The sequence below is a fragment of the Carlito syrichta genome, unplaced genomic scaffold (assembly GCF_000164805.1).
Source record: "Carlito syrichta isolate Samal-C Ts95f unplaced genomic scaffold, Tarsius_syrichta-2.0.1 Scaffold89331, whole genome shotgun sequence".
Taxonomy (NCBI): domain Eukaryota; kingdom Metazoa; phylum Chordata; class Mammalia; order Primates; family Tarsiidae; genus Carlito; species Carlito syrichta.
The window spans coordinates 165,349-180,101 of record NW_007033427.1 but is presented as its reverse complement, the minus strand read 5'-3'; the positions used below and the strand labels follow the sequence as shown (position 1 = coordinate 180,101).

The 14,753-nt window shown below is 48.7% G+C and overlaps 1 protein-coding gene across 4 annotated transcripts in view; it reads right to left on the bottom strand.

Annotated features, from left to right (window-relative positions):
• Nucleotides 1-1,974: 1,974 nt before the first annotated feature.
• MDH2 (malate dehydrogenase 2) overlaps nt 1,975-14,753 on the bottom strand; it is a 19,824-nt gene continuing 7,045 nt past the window's right edge. The window contains exons 2-9 of one of the 4 annotated variants that reach the window (XM_008058049.1): nt 14,321-14,489; nt 12,215-12,298; nt 11,621-11,730; nt 9,152-9,277; nt 5,646-5,723; nt 4,350-4,449; nt 3,836-3,987; nt 1,975-2,291 (exon numbers count right to left, since the gene is read on the bottom strand). In XM_008058049.1, coding sequence (XP_008056240.1) covers nt 2,160-2,291; nt 3,836-3,987; nt 4,350-4,449; nt 5,646-5,723; nt 9,152-9,277; nt 11,621-11,730; nt 12,215-12,298; nt 14,321-14,489 — 951 coding nt within the window. In that variant the 3' untranslated portion in view covers nt 1,975-2,159. Of the gene's footprint in view, nt 2,292-3,835; nt 3,988-4,349; nt 4,450-5,645; nt 5,724-9,151; nt 9,278-11,620; nt 11,731-12,212; nt 12,299-14,320; nt 14,492-14,753 lie in introns of those variants that run through there. The other 3 variants (XM_021712278.1, XM_021712272.1, XM_021712275.1) reach the window with 3 other exon arrangements.

Below are 14,753 nucleotides of genomic sequence, written 5' to 3'. Positions count from 1 at the left end.
CTGTGACAGGCCTTGCAAGGGGCTGTGCCTGGTCTCGTGGTGCCTGCCTCTCTGGGTTGCAGTCCCCAGTCCCCTAGGGCTTGAATGGATCTCCTCAATTAACCCACTTGAACAGGCTGCCCACATCCTGCCCCTGCCTGTGTCCTGACCCGGTGGACCTGCCACTTGGGGCAAACTTCGCAGATCCAGCCAACCAGAAGTGAGTTATTTTCCTCTTCTTTGCTTTCTAGTGGCTTGTTTCCTCACGGCGCCTAATGGGGTCATCTGGGAGCAGGCAGAACCAGACATGGAGGTGAGCAGTGATGACCCAAACCAAGACACGACTTGGCCCTTGTATCCCAGGTCCCGCCTGTCAGGACTGCTGCCAGAATCCCATGAAATGGCAAACGCACCCCAAATAGCGCGAGCACAGTGCTTTGCATGTAGAACCACTAAGAGGAAATAGTCTAAAAGATGACATTCAGGGTCATGCTCTTGGGAGTAATGACAAATGAAAATTATCCAACACTGGAATAAATTATAGCTACTCTGTTCACCTTAAGGATTATCCAGTTATTAAAAGTGACAAAGGGCCAGGCATGGTGGCTCATGTCCGTCGTCTCAGCACTTTGGGAGGCCAAAGTGGGAGGCTCGCTTGAGCCCAGGAGTTTGAGACCAGTCTGTGTGGTCCCCAGCCACAACGCACCTGGGCTTGCCTTGTCACTTGCTTTAACCAAGAATGTGGCATGAGTGATGTGCCAGTCTGAGTCTAAGCCTTAAGGCTTGGCAGCTTTCGCTTTTACTCTTGGAAGCTCTGAGCCATCAAGGAACTCGACCACCTTGCTAGAGAGGCCCTAAGAATGAGGACCGAGACCGTGGGGGGAAGCCCAGCTGTCCCAGCAATCTCACACACTGGCCATCACTGTGCACATCCCAGCCCAGCCCAGCCTCCAGATGACTGCAGGCTGAGCTGATGGCAAGCGGAGAGAACCACCCAGTTGAGCCTCATAGATCCAGAGAACTGGGAGGTACAAAATGACTTAAAAACAACTTAGTTGGAGAGGGGATTACACAGTAACAGATAGCCAGAAGGGCAGACTACATTATCTCAACTTGTGAAATATGCACAAGGATAAATATTATCAGTGGTTACTTTCCTACTTTATTTTCTAGCTACTTTTTAGGTTTTATATACTATGAATATGTATAACTCTTTTTTTTTTCCTCGAGTCCGAGTCTCACTCTGTCACCCAAGCTGGAGTGCAGTGGCCGCTCCTGGCCCCCACAGCGTCGACCTGCTGGGCTCTGGCGATCCTTCCGCCTCAGCCTTCTAAGTAGCTGGAACCACAGGTGCACGCTACCTCGCCTGGTTGACTTTTTGTAGAGATGAGGTCTCGCCAAGTTGCCCGGGCTGCTCTCGAACCCACGGGTTCAGGCAATCCACTAGCCTCGGCCTCCCAAAGTGCTGGGATGACAGGCTGAGCCACCGAGCTGGGCCTATGCATAATTCTTGAAATCCTTTCTTTAGGCTGCTGATGACAACCGAAACACCTTTTCATGAAAGATGGCATGGTGTGCTGAGCCTTGCCGTAGCAGGCCCCCACTGTCCCGGGCTCGCTCAGAAGATGAATTCGGAGGGGGAGAGTCAGCTAAGGCAGCTCGATGGAGACGGGGCTGTTTGCTCAGCCAGAAAGCAACACAAAAGACAGAAATGGCTCATTAGCCGCTGAACTGTTACCCCGGGAGGGCCAGCAACCCCGATAAGAAATTAGGCCCCGAGTGACACAATGATGCAAAGACAGGTGTTCAGAGGAGCATGCATATTTCGTCCTCTTCCAGAATAAGCATCTTAGACCCTCTTGACGCTGCCGATGAACCCACCATCCCTCAGTCTAACGGTAAATGACACCTCATTCTGACTTACAATGAAGAGCTGACAGGCCCTCTGAAGTCAGCTCTCATGGAGGAGACAGCACAACATTCAGAGAAAGGACCTTGAAAAGGAAAATCAAAGACTGCTTTTATTGATGCGCCAGCGACCCAGCGACAATTCTGAAGAGATGGTCATGTTAATAAAATAATCATGATCAAAGCGAATTAAAATACAGAGGTATCTGAACGGCTTTACAGTGACATGATGCCTTGATAAATTAAGGAGACAAGCTGCTCTTCACGACTTCTCACTTCATGTTCTTTACAAACTCTTCTCCTTTCTTGATGGAGGCCTTCAGCTCAGGCATGGCTTCAGTGATCATCTTCTCCTCGAAGGAAGACACTTTGCCAATGCCCAGGTTCTTCTCTAGGCCCTTTTTCTGAAGGAGAGAAGGGAGGTGGTTTGTTTAGTATGCTGCAAGGGAGCAGTGGAAAGAACAGCGGCAAAGGAGCTGTCCACACACAAAAATGAGGTCTTCCTGAGTTTGCTACAGAAAACACAACTTGTCCCTTCTTCGGCTCTGCCGAGAACTTGGGTGGCCTGCTGCGTGTGCTACACCCACCCAGGAAGGGGGCTCAGCTGCGATCAGGAGTGTGGGCTTCAGAGCCAGACGCTCCTAGGCTGGATCCTGCCTCCGTCATCGACTATGCATGTGCCCCAGACAATGACTTACACTCCAAATGTGTTTCCCCGTCTGTCAAAAGATCAGATCATGTTCCTCAAAGGAGCTGTGAGCACACCCGAGGGCAACGCGCTGCAGGGCCCGGCACCCAAGCTACTGAACTGTCAGGGGCGCTTCACATTATTCTCTCCGAGCGCCTATTTTGGGCTTCCAGTCTCTTCCCCAGGTTGGGAAAGAACTGAAGAGACATTTTTAATATTCGCCTGAATCAAACGTAATTAAGTAGGCTCGTGTCTGACGTTAGCAAAAACAACAGGTGTCTCTTTGTCATTGTCTCACCTTCTGAAACGGAGTACCGTTGCTGTCAGAACAGCCTCAGACCCCGCTTCAACACAATTTCCTCCTCAAGTCTTCCCTGGCTCTAGGCCCGCCAGACCTGGGTGTTCCTCTCCTGCAGGTCCCGCCACACACCTGTGCTGACTGAACTGTTACACATGTCTCTCCACCAAGGTCTGGGACCAAGTCAAGGATCTGTGGGCATCAGAGTATCTACAGGAAAGGCCCTGGGGTGGCCCAGCAAATCATGACTTTCTTTCTGGTCACATGATAAAGGTAACTCCACATTTGCCCATTTTCAGTAGCTGTCCACACACAGGAAATGGAAACCTGGCTTGATGGTCTGTAAGACCTGAGGGTTTCCACTCACCGAAAACTCAGCAAATGTCAACCAGACCAGACGGCCGCCCCCAAAACACCTTGGGGGCGAAGCAAGTACTGTGACCAGATGGCTCTGGCCCAGATGCACATCCCAAGAAGGCAAGCCAGCAGGGTGTGGAGCAAGGAAGCAGGACAGTCTGACAGTTCACAGCTGTGCAATGTCTCCAGGCTTCTCTGGAAGAGGAATTGGGCCTTGCAGGCCCTGAAGTCACAACACGAATGCACAAGCAGAAGCCAGAAAGAGATGGTGTCCAGGCTTTCCTCCAGAGCTGTTTGTGGGCTGTCTGGAGATGGAATGGCTCAGCAGTAAACACACTCAGGCAGCTGCTGCTGAGCTGTCAAACTGTGGGGAGTGAGATCCACATGCTGGGAGGCTCACGCTTCAGTCTGCAATTTCTCCCAGCTCTTAACTCAGTGATGTGCTTCCACCCTCAAAAACCCAAGCACATGTCAGGCGGTGACATGCAGTAACTTCACAAAGGGAATCTGAATTACATAGCAAAGGGACAGGGAAGAGCGCCTGCATCTGAAATGGCGAGAACCCTCCCAGCACAGTCCAAAGAACCAGCCTCCAGGATACATACCCCCAGCAGCAACGGGGTGGAGAAATAGGTGCAGTCTGTTTCTTGCGACTTGACAAAGGAACACTCAACGACTCCTTCCTTTCCGTTCATTGCATCCACAAGGGAGAAGACGAACCGGGCACCGGCGTAGGCCATGGAGAGGGTGGCAGAGCCTAGGAGAGCACAGGCGGGTCAGCTAAGCTGGCGCTGCAACCGTGAAGACCAGGTGAGCCTGCCCTGCCAGCCGGGGCACCTTCCAGTTTTCCAGCTTAACCATCGAGAACTGAGGTCAGTGTCCCTTACTCAGGACAGCATGGAATTGGGTCTGCCAACCTCAAGACGGACTCTCCACCCCACAGAGCAAGCTGAGCTGCCCTCTTACACATGGATTTCCTATCATGTGCACATGGATGAAGCGGAAAACTACCCACTCCTTGCCCAGGGACAAGCAGTGTTTCCCTTCAACCTTGAACACCCTGAATACAGCAGGGCCTCATGTTGGCGCCCAGCCCCAGGGGCTGTCTTAAGCCTCTACCTGCGCCAGCTTTGGCCTTGACCACCTCAGTGCCGGCCTCCTGGATCCGCCCAGTGAGCGCTGTCAGCTGGTCCTGAGGAAAGTCCACTTTGGGAGTGCACTGCAAGCCAAACCGTGGGGTCAGTGAGCAGCTTCTTCTGGCCCCTGCCCCCAACCCAAAGCCCCCCACTTCTGCCCCCTCCTCACAGGAGCTCCCGCCTACCACCACAGCAGGGAAAACCAAGACTTTTGAGTTAGGGGCTCACTGTCACCCATGCTGGAGTACATTGGCACAATCTGGACTCCAGCATTCCTCCCGTCTCAGCCTCGCAAGTAGCGGGGACTCAAGGCATGTGCCACCACACCTGCCTAATATTTCTGTAGAGCCAAGGTCTCACTATGTTGCCTAGACTGGGCTCAAGCAATCCTGCCACTTCAGCCCCTAAAAGTGCTGGAATTGCAGATGTGAGCCACTGTGCCTTGCCCCCAAGACCTTTTCTTTATAGAAAAATGATGAAATCAAATCAGCTGGGAAGTTTTGCAAGGCCCCTACTAATTTTTGAAGAACTTTTTATATTTTGGACTTGGAGAAAAGTTGTAAAAACAGTACAAAGATTTCCCTTACTTGGCTTACCCTAATGTTACTGCTTCACATAACCACAGTGTAATCGTGAAGAACAGAACATTAACATCTGTACATTACTAACTAAACTATTATTCGCAATTCACCAGTTCTCCCCTACTGTGCTTTTTCCGTTCCAGGCTCTTGTCCTGACCCCACCTTGCATTCAGTTAGTCTCTTGTGAGGTCCTGTCTTTCCTGACACTTGGTAAGAGTACTGATCACTCCTTTTGTAGAATGTCCACCATCCTGGATGTGAGATGCTTCCTCATGATTTTGTCAGGCTATGCATTTTTGCTAAAAAAAAAAAAAACTTCACAAATATTTTGTGTCCTTCTCAGTACATTATATTCCAAGGTTATAAGGTCAATTTATATATCTTTTTCCCAGTGGTGTTTGCCTTGTCTAGACTCCTTTGTAAACAAAGCACTTTCGCCTGCTCTGACCTAACACTAGTTCTCACTGTTGGTTGGTGTTGGCTACTTTGAGCACCTTCTGACCAGTCACTCCACACAGCTGAGCCCCAAAATGCCGCAGCCTGACCTCAGCCCCTCAGCAGATGGGGGTGAGGCTGTCTCCACAGCAGGAACCTTTCCAAGTGGCTGAATCACCAGTCCTACAGTACTGCCTCAGAGCAGGCCCTGGTAAACAGAGGGGCTTGTCACCTTGAAGGTATCTGCAATGTCACACAAGTACCTGAGAGATCAGGGGGATAATGGTCTTCCCAGCATGGCCGCCAATGACAGGCACGTTGACTCGAGCTGGATCCAAACCCTGGTGACCAAAGTATGAGGCATGATTAATTGTTAACAACCTCTCTGAGGATAAAACATGTCAAAACCACCCGAAGTACCAATACTGGGAAAATTCCCAGAATTCAGAACGAAACAAAGAAATCAGAGAAAAGTTATCATCCAACCTCCGCTGTGCTTAGCTGTCCTACCATGGTCCCACAAAATGGCTGACAGTTTGAACATGTGCAGTGAGGAAAAGCTTGTTGTCTGCAAGACCGTTACAGGTTCTTCCTTCATAATGAGCAGAAGCCGGGCTCGGTGGCTCAGCCTATAATCCCGTGGCTTTGGAAGGCTGAGGTGAGTGGATTGCCTGAGCCCGCGGGTTTGAGACCCACCTGGGCAACTTAGTGAGACCTCATCTCTACAATAAATCAAAAATCAGTTGGGCGTGGTAGCGCACACCTGTAGTTCCAGCTACTTGGAAGGCTGAGGCAGAAGAATCACCGGAGCCCAGCAGGTAGAGGCTGTGGTGGCCGGGAACGGCCACTGCACATCAGCCTGACATCTTTCCCGAACTGAAGATTACAGTTCTCCTTCTCAGAGACACCATTCCCCACGTACAAACCCAGACTCATGTCCCTATACTCTGTTACAGGGAGCAAGCCAAATTCTCTTTCCTTCAGTGCAGAGCAAAATTCATACCTATCCCAAGAAAGCAAGGGGTGAAAAGAAGCCTGGCACCTTAGAGATTGGAACAGAAAGAACAAAATTGAGAGGTGCAGGGTGAAAACACCATGGCTCACGCTAGGAGGACTTGCTAGGAGAGGCTGACTAATTTGTTAAACACCAAAGGTATAAGGCCCCCGAGAATCTGTGAATGAGGTATTTCTTAAAACAGACAAAAAAGAACCTGATGGGAATTATGGTAGAAAGGTGGGCAGCTCCCTAAAAGATGCCCCCAATGCCACGGCTGCTAAAGAGCCGTGAGCCAGGAAACAAGGTTTGCCTAGGAGAGGAGGGTCAACCTCGTGACTGGGCAAAGCAGGCAGGACCAGCTTCACCGAGCCAGGAGCCAAAGAGGTGAGGTTCATCCCAGTGTAAGCACACTTGTGCTGGGCACCATGTGGTCACCAGGACACAGGGATGAACAGACACAGCCCCTTTTCAAAAGTTGGATACAAACTGACGTTTCAATGCTGCATGGTATAAGACAGGAGTATGGGGTGGCTTTGAAGCAAAGGGGAGAAGGCTTCCTGGAGCAGGAGAATTAGCCAAGCAAAGAGTACTCTACGTAAAAGAAACAGAAAAGTCAGTCTGTAATCCCAGCAGTTTGGGAGGCCGAGGCAAGTAGATTGCCTGAGTCCGCCTGTTTGAGACCAGCCTGGGCAACTTGGTGAGACCTCGTCTCTGAAATAAAATAAAAAATAGCCGGGTGTGGTAGCATGCGTCTGTAGTTCTGGGCTATGCAGAAGACTGAGGTGGAAGGATTGCCGGAGCCCAGAAGGTCGATGCTGGGGTGGCTGTGAATGTGCATGCCACTGCACTCCATCCTGGGTGAAGGAAAGAGACTCCAATTCAAAAAAAAAACAACAACAAACACACACACACACACACACACACACACACACACACACACACACACACACACAGAAAAGCAAAGCCATGGGTTGTGAAAAAATATGTCAATACCAGGGGTGTATTAAATGCCAACAGCAGAACATTTCTGGGAGCCATCCTGAAAGGGAAGGTGGTGGCAGAGGGGCTTGGAATGGCTGAGGGAGGAACGAGACACTGAAGTTTAAAAACTGCTACCTACTCTTGACACAGTTCAGGAACTTGCCAGAACATCAGGCAGCCCGAGGTGATGGCAGCTCACCGATCGCAGTTTTTCAAGCACCAGCTCCTCTGGCCAGGGCCCAAGTCCCCCTTTCCCTCCCTGAAAGAGTGAAGCACCACCTGACAGAACCTTCTGTGAGAACACAGGAGCCACGCGTGACTATTAAGCACCTGAAATATGGCAGGTGCAACAGAAGGCACATGATCTTTTTTTCTTTTTTGAGTTGGAGTCTCACTCTGTTGCCCAGGCTGGAGCACAGTGGCATGCTCACGGCCACCGCAGCCTCGACCTGCTGGGTTCAGGTGATCCTTTAACCTCCGGCTTCCATACAGCTCGAACTACAGGCACGCACCACCACAACCAGCTAATTTTTTTGATTTATTGTAGAGAGGAGGTCTGGCCAAGTTGCCCAGGCTGGTTTTGAATTTGTGGGCTCAGGCAAGCCTCTCACCTTGGCCTCCCAAAGTGCTGGGATTATAGGTGTGAGCCACCACGCCTAGCCTCAGCACAGTCTTAACATTATTCCACGTTGATTAATTTAAACGGTCACAAGCAGCCAGTGACTACCGTGGTGGTGCAGGGCAGGACTAGGGCCCAGGGGCAGTGGCGTGCCCCAGCCCCGAGTTCCCCAGGAGAACAAGTACCGTCACTTCCAGAACACGGAGAGATGTGCCTCTGGAGCTGGGACGCCCAGCTGGCGCGTCCACTTTCAGACTCACAGCCTCCTGCTCCTTCCCTACAGGCTCTATCCCACTCTGTGCACACCTGCACTAACCTGGTCACTTGATTAAATTGTCTCTGAAATTAAACTGTCTCTGTGCACTCCACAGAGCCCCCGAGACCTGGGGCCTGGTCTCATGAATCTCTGTGACCCACATACCTGGAACAGAGCCGGAGTGCCAGGCCCTCAGTCCTTGCTGCTGTAGGAATTAAAGTGAGGCAAATCTGTCTGGTGTGGCCCTGTGTGCGCCCTTCTCCCTCAGCTGTGTGCACAACAATTCCTCCCCTCCTTCCGAGAGGCCCTCCTTGAGTGTGCGAGTCACAGCAAAATGACCTGAAGCTCAAGAGGGACACTTTTTGGGGCCAGGGGAAGTGATTCTGCCGGATCCACACGGAAACAATTAGACAGGAAGTTGCAAAAGGCACTGAGGACTCTAAATCCAGCAGTTCAGTCTAGCAGCCCGAGAGCCAGGTACCTGGCAAGGCCAGGACTCTCCCAGGCAAGCCACTAGGGGCAACCCAGAAAAGAGGAGTCAGAACCAGAGACCAGGGCTGACAACTCTGGTATCTCAGGATTTCTGGAACTTTCCTAAGTTCTATAATCCCTTATCTCACAAACAGCAAGCAAATCCTGCTACTACTAGTTTTCAGGAGTAAGGAGAAAGGGGAAGTCTGGACAGAGAGAAACCTAGGGAGGAGACAGTGAGTTAGTGGAGACAAAAGCCAGCCAGAGTTAAACCTGTAGGGCCCTGTTGTATGAATTTCATAGGAGATGTGGGGCTGCTTCCACTAAGGGAGCATAACTGACTCATGACCTGTAGGTTCCAGGTGTCTTCCATGCTTGTAAATGAGTAAGGGTGGCCAGAGAAGTTCAGAAAGGTGACTCAAGAGATACCTGGTATAGCCCTTACCTTCAGTTCTGCAACAAAAGTGTTGGCTCTGACGATGTCCAGTGTTGTCACCCCAAAGACTTTGTTGGGGTTATATACACCATGTTTCTTGAAAACCTCTGCTGTGATTGGGATGGTGGAGTTAACCTAGTAAATCCAAGAGACAGGCATAATTTGTCCTGAATTCTGAGAACAGGGCCAAGCAACAAAAGAAAAAAAAAAATCTTTTCATCAGACCACTAACAATACTGAAGATGCCAAATCAAATTGCCCTGTCTGATAACTTTGTGTAAGGGCAAGCCACCTGCCAGATAGGACGGGTCACACCAGGTAAACAAAGAAACCCTTTACTACAGGGGATGCTTGTTTCCTTGGCAACCCTTCAGCCTCCAATTTAAATATGTGATGATGGCTCCACAGGACATCGACTGCTCAGATGAAGTAGGGTCAAATCCCAGGTCTGTCCCTGTTCTAACCCTAGGCAAGTTACCCAAACTCCCTAGGCTTGGTTTATTTATTTGTAAATAGGGGAAACAACAACTACCTCATGAAGTTGTACAGATTGAATGACTTAATATAAGGTAAGTGCTTAATACATTACCTGGTACCAGGAAGAATCTTATAATAAAAACAAAACAGCAGGTTTGTATTGGACATTAGTAAGCTCTCCAACAAAAGAAGCAGCTACTATCTACCTTTAACCGACCACCTCTGAGGAAGGCAAGTTTGTGGGGAAGACAGAATCCTTCTCCCAAGCTCTGGGTGCCTATCGGCAGCCACATACCTTCGTGACATCACTGTCCTGGCACCTTCACCCAGATACTCAACATACTCAGACACCAGAACCCAGACTCAAGGAGGAGGAGGAGGGCCAGGGCTGCTGTTCAATGCAACATAGGGCCTTGCCGGGCCAGGCCTGGGAACCAGTGCTGTCCTGGGGTTCTGAGGGCACAGCACTTGCAGAATCTGAGTAGAAGAATAAACTACCTGCAAAAACCAGCAGGTAGGGTCTAGGGTGGCCGTGTGTTTCTGAGATTGTGTCTAAGTGTGGGGAGATGGGGACGACAGGAAGCCAGGAATTGCAACCCTGAGTGGAATACAGATTGTCCTCCCATCTGTGGTTTTTGCTCTCTGTGGTTTTAGTTGCCAGTGAGGTCTGAAAATATTAAGTGGAAATTTCCAGAAATAAATAATTCATAAGTTTTAAATCGCAGGCCATCCTGAGTTACAGAGTGAAATCGTGCTCCATCCCACCCAGGATGTGAATTATCCCTTTGCCCAGCATGTCTGCGATATCTATACCACTGCCCGTTAATCACTTTTGAACTATCTGTCATCAGATCAGCTGTTGAGGTATCTCAGTGCTTGTGTTCCAGACACCCTTATTTTACTTCATGGCCCCAAAGCACAATAGTGATGTCGGCAGTTTGAGGATGCCAAAGAGAAGCCGTAAAGTGTTTCCTTTAAGTGAAAAGGTAAACGTAATATTAACTTAAGGAAATAAAAAAAAACTTTATTACAGTATATTGTCATGATTGTTTTATTATTACTATTGTTAATTTTTTACTGTGCCTAATTTATAAATTAAATTTCATCATAGGTATGTATACATAGGAAAAAACATGGTATATACAGGGTTTGGTACTACCCACGGTTTCAGGCATCCATTGGGGTTCTCTTAGAATATATCCCCAAAGATAAGGGACGACTACTATATAACAAAAAAAGGAGTCAATAGGCTTCCACAATCTTGGATGAAAGGAACCCTAAGAACAGACTTCCGCTCAGATGGGGAAACTAAGGTACAGAGAGAAGTGATCTGCCCAAAGGCAGGCAGTTAGTTGGAAGAAGAACTAGGTCAAAACTTTCATTTAGGAGTGGGCATAGTGGCTCATGCCTGTAATCACAGCATCTTGGGAGGACTGCTTGAGCCCAGGAGTTTGAGACTAGACTAGGCAACACAGTCAGATCCCATCTCTTAAAAAGACAAAAACAAAAAGCCTCTCATTTAGTTCACTCCAAAAGGAATCCTTGGGAAGTAAGTTCCAGGGCCCAGCTGGGCATGGTGGCTCACGCCTGTAATCCCAGCACTTTGGGAGGCTGAGGTGAGAGGAGTGCCTGAGCCCAGGAGTTTGAGACCAGCCTGGGTAACTTGTCAAACCCTCGTCTCTACAATAAATAATAATAAGTCAGCCGGATATGGTAGCACACACCTGTAGTTCCAGCGACTTGGAAGGCCGAGGTGGAAGGATCACCTGAGCCCAGGAAGTTGAGGCTGTGGTAGCCATGATCATGCCACGGCACTCCAGCCTGGGTGACAGACAAAAGGACCTCTTGTTAGTGTATTCGACTTTTCTGTTTCAGTATTCTCATCTGCCTGTTCTCCCTACAAGCACATTAGCAGACTTTTGTTGTTAATTGTGAGCGTTTCACAGTATCAGCACCTACCCATCTGTCACAGCGATGCGGGCTGGGCCCAGTGACACTCACCGGATTGGCAATGATGCAGATCATGGCTTCGGGACAATGCTGGGCACAGGCAGCAGCCAGGGTGGCCACAATTGTGGCATTGGTGTTGAACAGGTCATCCCGGGTCATGCCTAGAAATGATCCAATGCAAGATGTTAACAAAGCACACAATGGATTTCCAAACGGGGCCAGGTGCTACATGCTAGTTGCTACAGGAAAGTTGACAACAAGCAAGATAGAGACCCTGTTTCAAGTAAAACTCTCCTGTAGGGAAAACAACCCGGTGTGACACAGGCAAGAGTGGAGATCTACGGGGGTAGAACAAGGGGAAGGGAGGGTGATATTTGAGAAGGATTAGTAAGAATCTCCAAGGTGGAGATGGGTGGAAGATGGGGCCATGCCCGGATGCACAAGGACAAAAAAGTTCAAGAACAGCAAGATATCAGGTGCAGGGGAGACACGTAGCAGATATGTAAAGGCTTATTTAACGCCAGGCCAATATGGAGATGTGATCTTTATGCCATAGGCAATGGGGAGTTTGTGGCATTTTTTCTGCAGCAAAGTAACTGGATTAAACTAAAGCCACTTTCCTACTTGGAGAGATTTCAGACACACCTGGTTTTCTGGGGACCCCGGCTGGAATAACCACCACATCACAACCTTTCAGGCAGTCTGGCAGCTGTTCAGGTCCAAGGTAGCCTAGAAAAAAACACCCCACAAGAGAAATTTCACCTTTTCTGATTTAAGAGGCCTGGGAAGGATAGCCCCTACCTGGGCTTAATGCCATCTAGAGACCTCAAGAAAGGCTAGAAGGCCCCATTGTCAAGTGATTTCCTTCTGCTGACAACTACTGCCCTGAGAGCTGACAAATTCCTGATGGCAAGAAGGCCCCCCTTTACCCTACTTTCCTTGTCTTGCCCAGGTCCCTTTTAGAATAGACTAGCCCTCTGGGGTTCTACAAAACCACACCGAGTCATGTGCTTGTCTTTATCCGATTCACTAGTACTCGTAAGGCATTCTTGGCCTCCAGTTAGAATGAGAAGAGCTGCTCCTTCCACTTCACCATGATCCTGACAAAACTCCTTGAGCAGAAGGCACACTGGGGGCATGGAGGAAAACACTGTGCTGATAATCAAGGACTCTAAATATTAGTAATTAGTAATCTACCTTGCTTACTCCTATGAACTGTGGAAAAAGTATGTTTTCAAAGATTTCAGGGAAATTTGCTACAAATGTCCAAAATCTGTTTTGATTTTGGCTTTTTGCTTATTACAAGAGTCTTCAGAAACTCAAATATACAGCTCAAAAGAAAATAAGCAAACCAAATCAGAGGAACTATGGAAGGAACAGACGTATGGCTTCACAGTCAACCTCCCAAACTGTTATACCAACTGAAGATTCCTATAAACACTGCCAACATGGTATTCTCATACACTGTCAGCAGGGAGAGAAATCGGTACGGTCTTTCTGGACAACAATTTGGAGCTTTATAGTAAAAGCTGTGAAATATTCATAACTACTAAATCTATTTTTAGTACTCTAAGAAACACGATTTAGGGCCAGGCACGGAGGCTCAAGCCTCCCAGCACTTTGGGAGGCCGAGGCAAGAGGACTGCCTGAGTCCAGGGGTTTGAAACCAGCCTGGGCAACATGGAGAGACTTTGTCTCTACAATAAATAAAAAAAAATTAGCCAGGCATGGTGGCACATGCCTCTAGTTTCAGTTACTTGGATGGCTGAGGTGGAAGGATCACCTGAGCCCGGCAGGAGCTCACTCCAGCCTGGGTGACAGAGTAAGACTCCAACTCAAGGACTGGGCACAGTGGCTCATGCCTGTAATCCTAGCACTTTAAGAAGCTGAGGTGGGAGGACTGCTTGAGGCTAGGAGTTTGAGACCAGCCTCGGCAACATATTGAGACTCTGTCTCTACAAAAATTTTTTAAAAAATCAACTGGGCATGGTGGCGCACACTTGTAGCCCTAGTTACTTAGGAGGCAGAGGTTGGAGGATCATTTGAGCCCAGGAATGATCATGTCACTGCACTCCAGCCTGAGTGATAGAATTTATCCTGTCTGGGGGGAAAAAAAGACAAGCCACGTAGCTGCTTTTATAAAACAATAGGGCTATAATAAATAACTGATAAACTACAATACAACTTTAAAAATGGTTTTACCAAGAATTTGGTGACATGGAAAAATGTTGATATAGCATGAAGGTCAAGTGTACAGGATATATAATTATATATAATTACAAACAACTTTTTGGGCAACATACTTACATTTACCAAACAGCCTAGATATTACCTTTCATGGAAGGGCAGGGTTTCTAAGAGGCTGTGGTTTGGAGGAGCTGGTCAAGGTAATCCTTGGGAAGGAGGGAAGGTAGCCAGGGAACAATACCTCTCATTGCCCCCAAATGCCTGCTGGAGGTCCCTAACGCTTCCCCCTCCCCCATGCCCCAATTCTCATACTACTTTTCAAATTAGGAAAAGTAAAAAAATGGGAAGATTAGGCTACTTTGTATTTCTAAAACAGAGTGCTGTTTAAATTTTTATAGACCCAAGTCCAAAAGGGTGTAATTGTTTGTCCATTTGAAATTTAAAACTGACAAGAAACCTCAAGTCCCTAAACATCTAGTTTCATCTAAGGATCTGACTCAAAACCCACATCCTGGTCTACTAGGGAGAAGAGATGAAAGTCTCCAGGACCAGCATGCCCAGTACCTTTCACAGTTGCTCTGGTCTCAATGTGGCTCAGATCCGCGGCCACTCCAGGTGTATGCGCGATATCGTAGAGGGTCAGGCGGCTCACTAAGGGACTGTTCTTCAGGAGAAGTGAAAGGGGCTGCCCGATTCCCCCAGAAGCCCCCAGCACGGCGACTTTAGCATTGTTCTAAAAGAGAGGCAAACAGAACAATGGAATCAGGATGAAAAGGACCCACATGGTATCCTACAAAGATACTGCATTGAACCTCTTCTTTGGCAGTGGTGCTGAAGCAAGACGCAAGTGTCATATTTCTATCGGTTTCATTCTGGTAGAATCCTGGACCTTCATTTCAAAGGTCCACTTTCTTTTTTTTTTTGAGTTGGAGTCTCACTCTGTCGCCCAGACTGGAGTGCAGTGGCCGCTCCCAGCCACGCAGCCTCGACCTGCTGG